This window comes from Hesperophylax consimilis, chromosome 22, assembly GCF_061612785.1.
Source record: "Hesperophylax consimilis isolate HC1 chromosome 22, BYU_Hcon_1.0, whole genome shotgun sequence".
NCBI classification, from domain to species: Eukaryota; Metazoa; Arthropoda; class Insecta; order Trichoptera; family Limnephilidae; genus Hesperophylax; species Hesperophylax consimilis.
The window spans coordinates 4,704,228-4,710,981 of NC_142857.1; the positions used below are offsets into that span (position 1 = coordinate 4,704,228).

Sequence of the window (6,754 nt, forward strand, 5' to 3'; positions counted from 1 at the left end):
CATTGGTCAGCTGCGTGGTTTTCTCCACATTTTAAACATCTGGGTTGAGATCTGCATGCAGCTTTGGTATGACCAAAACGGCAGCAATTGAAACACTGAGTGGTGGGATAAGTATACATTTCAACTGGTAATGAGTTGAAGAATAAATATATATGGGAGGGAAGAGATTGACCTTCAAAAGTGATAACGACAGATTGGGAGGGCTTCCAGAAAATTATACCCTCAGAAGAGTCCTTGTAATTTAGCCTCCTGGCTTTTATGGGATTGCCAATGTGTTGGGGGGTTGAAAGCAAAGACAGAATTTCTTTGATGGACAGATCGGTCGAGATTCCTCTGACCAGGAGTCCTCTGCGAGTGACATTGAAAGTAGGGATATATGCCTTAAACTTTGAATTAGATGAAATGAAGATATTTTTGATGAAACTGTTGGCAGCTGACCCTGAGAGGAATTCGACGGAGATTCGGAAGCGACCCTCGGCTTTTACACCTCCAGGCTTGATTGAAAGATTCTTGCTATTTGATAGAAATTTGCCAAATTCAAGAGGGTGGATGGTTTTTCCTTTTTCAGTTTTTTTGGCGTATACTATGAATGGGCCACGGGAATGAGGAGAATTAAAGTTTGTTGGAGGAAGTTGAAAAAGTGCTGGTGGGACTGTGAAGTCAAAGGCGAGTCAAGTTTCATTGGGGAAGAAGGAGTAAATTTCTTTTTTTTGGTAGAAGTCAAAATGACAGAATCGCTGTAAGAAATTTCTACATTTTCCCCGTCTGGGGGGTCCGGAGATGGATCTGGGGGCTTTGTAGGGTGTCCAGGAGGGAAATCTTCCTCCATTATTCACAACAGTAAACAACTACAACAATAGTATGGAAAATGACAGAAGTAAATTTTTTTATAAATATCTGGAAATCAGCAGCGAAAAGTGACTCCTGGAAGATCAAGAGGAAGAAAAAACCTCAAGGCACAACACACTACACTTTTTTCCTAGAAAACAAAAAAAAAAATTTAGATACAGCAAAAAAACAGCTGATGACAGCCAAATGTTATTGTTGCAATCTTTCATTCAATTTCAAATCAATTATCAATATTTTCAGCCGAGTGCATTGCAATAATAGAATCTCTCAAATATATAATCAAAAATAATTTTGAACATTCCCTCGTTCTCTCTGACTCTCTCAGTTCCCTCCAAAAACTTAAATCCAGCCCTCTTCTTCATCCTGGTGATCACTTTGAATGCCTTATTCGAGAGATGATAGCCTCCATTCAAAGCTCTGGTAAAACTGTAACAACTCTGATTTAGAAGTGGGAACTTTAGATCACATATTTTTTGGTTGTCCCTCGCTAAATAAATATCCTCTCTTCTATCAAGCCTTATCTAAAATTGTCTCCCCTCCATTCAACATGTCATCTCTTCTAAGTCTGAACTCGACTCCAATTTTCATTATAATTTTGAAATTTGCCTATTTAAATAAAATTAATATTTAAATTCACCTTTCATTTCTCAATAATTTTAAATAATGGCCAAGAACACCCTTGAAGGGTGGAAGCCAGAAATAATGGAAAAAAAATGTCACATCTAAAGACGTTCGTGTGGAGCGAGAGAATAGCCAGTGTGTAGCCAGATTGTCTCGCTACACAACCCTTCTCCAGCAGCTCGCAGAGGGCTTCGTTAGAAGGAATAGCTCGGGGACGAACGTCTTTAGATGTGACACTTCAAAAAAAATAAAAATTAGTAATTTGTGAAGTAGATATAATATATTTATAATGGTGTCGAAGAAAAAAGAGTATTGTTATGTAAAATATTTTTTTTATTAAACTAGTTAACATAAAACAAGCTACAACAAACAATTTAAAATCTTATCAATTTCTTCTTTTGAATTATGGTGGGATAGTCGTCAATCATTTTTCGTTTCAGAGGCCTACTGGCCTCGGTACGAGAAATTTTCATAGCGTTGAAACCAAAGGTAGCGCCAGCAACAAACATTGAGTTGGAAGTTTTCTTGGCCAAATTTTCCTCGGTATTGAAACGCTGAAGATTAAGAGGATCACAGGTCCTTGACGAACGCACATATCTGCGAAGTCGGGTCCTTAGAACTTTATCTCCCTTGATAACTGAAGACCACACAGGGTCAACCTTGGATGCCGATAGCAAGGATTTGTCATCAAGTTTTCTGAAGATAATAGATGCGATTTCTAAAGGCAATCTGCTTATCAAATCAGTAACATCAGCTACAACTCGCGTAACTCCCATCACACACAATAGCGAATAGAATGAATCCATATCTGGTATTATTAGCAATGCAGTCGAATAGAGTTGGTAAAATTTTGATTTGTTTGGTTTTAGATTTCCAGGAAATTTGGTGGTAGTCCTTCAGTTTTGGCAATACCGTGTTGCGGACGTGCATTTTCACAACTCAATTTTTTTTCAAGTTATTTTTTTCGTCTTGGCTTATTCGGTCTATTTGTAGGAAAACGCTTACTTCATTTTTCCCATTGTTTTATTTTCAAGACAGTAGTTATAATTTTGTATTATTTGGACAACTTTTTATTTAATTTAAGCGACTATATTGTACATACAAAATATTTTGGTGAATTTAAGTATAGTGGTATTGGTGGTTAAGTATAGTATATGGTAAGTTAGTCCTACATCTCGGAAAAATGAATGGTTTGTGTCTACGCGCTCTTGCGAAGTTATCAGGGACGTATAATAAATTTTATTCAAAATTTCTGGATTGTTGATGTGACCGTTCAACAAGTTATAGGCCATCATCAGCAACGCAGCTTTCCGCCTGTTGACAAGACTATCGATTTTATATTATTTATTCCATAGGACCAGGAAGACTCAACGTCATCCCCAGTGCTGGACACCATCTACAAGTCTCGTCTCCACCAACGCGGTGTCAAGTCACCGACTTCATCGCTTCGACCACTCCATTACCGTCTTCTGCGCTTACATCTGGTGACGATCTTCGACATGGAGGAATAATCATCGCAATATTACACTGACTCAATAAACACTGTGATTACTACAACCTCTTTCAATCGTCTTACTACTCGGAGGTATTTTATGCTTTGTGACTTTTTCTATAACTGGTTAGTGACATTGACCATTATTTCTATGGCATTCATGTGGAGGTCATCAAAAATGTTATCTATTTAATATTTGTAAGTATAGTGTTTATACAAGTTATTATTGGCTTGGCTTCGTTCATAGAATAACCTCTGACTTTAAACATATAAGTACCCTTAAAACTCTTTACTGCTCGTTAGTTCGCCCTCACCTTGAATACGCTAGTGTTATTTGGTCTCCTTTCTATGCTGTCCACATCTGTCACATAGAATCCGTACAACATCGCTTCCTACGAGGAATCGCTTGGAGGTTGGGTCTTGAAAGAGGAGAGTACTCATATGATGAAGTTGAACAAACAATAAACATATCTTCTTTGGAGAAACGTAGAAGGGACACTGATCTGATTTGCATATTCAAGATTATCAATGGTATTACAGACTCACCTGCTTTGTTGCAACTTATCCAATTCAACATCCCTTCCCGTAGACTCCGAAATAATGAATTGCTGTTCGTCAATCAACATTCTACCAATTATGGATACCATTCTCCTTTGTCCAGAATGTCGAGACTTGTCAACTCACTGTCAAGTAAAAGCATTGAATTTTGTGGTATATGCCTAAATGACTTTCGACAGTCAATACGCAATGTCTAATTTCTAATGCCCTTTGAACCATCTTCATGCTTTGACTTATTATTATCTCCCATTCTTACTTTTATATTATTATTGTCATTGTTATTGTCTTCGCTCCTCATTTATATATGCTCTCCTTTCACTGTCATCTCTGTTTATAAAACTTATTCGTGTAATTAATATGTTGTTAATGGACTATTTGTCCGTAAATAAATAAATAAATAAATAAATAAATAAATAAATAAATAAATAAATATATAGACAACAAATAGAATTGGTCCCATTACACTTATTGGGGGACTCCATTGTATAATGGCATTAGGTTACTCATTTGTATGCCAATCTGTAATTGTTGTTCTCGCTCTGTTATCAAAAGGTTCATTGTCATTTCGGCCATTCCTGTTTTTTTAGCTTGGACAGTAATATTTGACTGTCTACTGTGTCAAAAACTTTCTGGAGATCAATAAAGCACCGGAAGAGTCCATCCTTTTTCTTTAGAATCAATCATTTTTGTTTTTTATTATATTCATTGAAATCGTTGTAATTTTGTTGACTTAATATTTTGATATAAGATTGCAAATTATTAAATGGATAGCCTTTAAATATTAATCTTTATTCACCTTCCTACCATCAGATGAAAGTTATCTAGCATGTTTTATTGTGACAATCATGCTACGGTTTCAGTCTACAATTCTGTTATAGATTAAAAGGTAAATAAATTGCGCACTTGAAGTGAAATGATACTCAACTGCGCTATATAAATGCTAAGCTATTATTATTATTACACAACGTTGGTAACTCGTATGCAATGTTAGCTGATGTTTTAAATGTGCCTTATCTGTACTGATCATACATCACTGCATAACAGATTTTTGTTGTTGTTTGTTCTTTATTTATTTTTATAAAATTGTACTGATGTGTATTCCTTATTCTTGTTAATAAAATAAAATCTTACAATTATATTTTTTTGACATATTGTACTATGACTGGCAATAACTTTCATGTATTTAAATGGCATTTATGCCATAAATTATAAATATATGAAAAACACTAGTAATGAAGGGTAAAATAAAAATAATGTAAAATCATGTAATTTCAGGTGTGTTTAATATAGTGCTCTCTACGTTCGAAGTCGTATCTTCTCCAAGCTTAAAAATCATGATAAAAGTGTGTTTATCTGACGTGACCACCATTTAATTTGTTTTCTGAATCTGTTTTGAAATAATAAAATTATATATAATTTATATATATATATATAAATTATACAGCGCCCTTGAGTTATTTTTTAACAAAAATGGCGCCACACAAATTATTATTATTTTTATTACAAATTTCACTTAAAATCGAATCGAATTCTGCAAAACCTTCAGTTACAATTTACGACTGATAACACTAAAATCCGTTTGTACATTAAAAAAATATCTGTTAAACGGAAATGATCGTTACCTGTTTCTATGAATGCAAATAATTCTAATTGATTGACAGCTTATACCTACTGACCGGAAAAATCAGAAATATATTATTTGAGCTCAATAATAATGAGTGGTTTTGGAATTTCTATGTTTATTATGATGGTAAGTACCTACCTTTTGATTACTTTTATAATTGTTTTGTCGTTGTGTGATCTATTGGGGTGTCCATTTTTTTTCCACACAGGACGATGTGGTGCAATTAATTTCCCTCAGGGCCTATATATTGGGGATGCTGTGTGGAGAGTCTTTTAAGGAAATAAAGGAGAAAAGTTATGGGGGTCAGTGTGTCCAGGATTCACAGGTGTATGAATCCATCCCTCCCACTGCGGTGCGAGGTGGTGGTTAGAGAGAGCCCGGCTGGAGAGGTCATAAGGTTTCCCTCAATCGTCCACTCCCGATCCGGCCCGCCACACTTGATGGGCAGACGCAACCGCCAGGAAATTTCAGGAACAAACTTCACCCCATGAACTCGGGCACCCTCGCTAACCCACCAAACGAAGCGAACCATTTTGCAAATGGTTGCCGCAACGGCAGTCTTGTACCCACCTCCCAAAATTAGTTTATCTTTTTATTTAATTATGTTCGATTATTTTTAAAGGTGACAAAAGAAAATAATTGATAGTGGTGATAGATTAATGTATTGTGAAAAAGATTATTGATGAATAGCAAAGATAAAGAGAATACATGTTTTTATTTTCCTCGGTATTATAGTGAAAATCCGGAAAGTTGCCACGAAAAATATTTTTGTATATATTTAAATTAAGTACGCCGGTCAAATAATTTCGTTTGGCACCACTTATAATCATTACAAACATTTATACAGAACGGCCGACGGCAACAGTAGGTAGGCGAGATCGCAAGTAATCCGGAGACACTCGCTCAGTCTGGGTCCTACTGGAACTTTCGTTGGCGCTGCTATTATTCCTAGGCAACAGGCTAGAACCTTCTAGTGAGTTGGCGTAATGTGCCAGACCAACTCGCAACGTATTGTCGTAGGTAGCTCTAAGCGTTGCGAGTAGGTAGTTCACTATCAAATAGATAGTAAGGTCGTGTTATTTACAATTAGCGAGACAATCTGGATTATTCTCTCGCTTCAGTATATTTGCAGCACGTTCCAGAGTGCAAGATACCTTACCATCAGCCAACAAACCCCTATTGGGGATGCCATGTCTGGCTCCTGAACTAGTGTGAGTTATCACATAAAAACCTCAATATGATCAACTTCTAGAAAACAATTTTTTTTACTACATCCTCTATTTTCGATCTAGTTACGTCATCTCTTTGGCTGACTAATAGACAATTTAAAGAAACAAAAAAGTCAAGTTTGACCAAGTATTGAACCTTCCTCCCCTGTTTGGAGTCAACTGCGCTAAAATTTGAACCAAACATCGATTGGGTTCGACCGATATTTATTTCGTTTATTATGTGATGTAAAGTCATCCGATTTCAAAGAAATTTGTATAGGTCCGCATGTGTACGTGATTGCTACCATGATAGAATGCATCATGTCATCTACAATGAGTTTACATGCTGAATTTCAGCTTGAAAGCACAAAAACGGCGCTATATAAATTTTCAAATATTATT

The 6,754-nt window shown here is 35.9% G+C and overlaps 1 protein-coding gene across 1 annotated transcript in view; it reads left to right on the top strand.

Moving 5' to 3' along the window:
* Positions 1-2,981, top strand: part of LOC149412727 (gustatory receptor for sugar taste 43a-like) — a 57,389-nt gene extending 54,408 nt beyond the window's left edge. Inside the window, exon 10 of the mRNA XM_089645400.1 lies at positions 2,826-2,981. Within this exon, the coding sequence (XP_089501526.1) occupies positions 2,826-2,981 (156 nt within the window). The remainder of the gene's footprint in view (positions 1-2,825) is intronic.
* Positions 2,982-6,754: the final 3,773 nt, after the last annotated feature.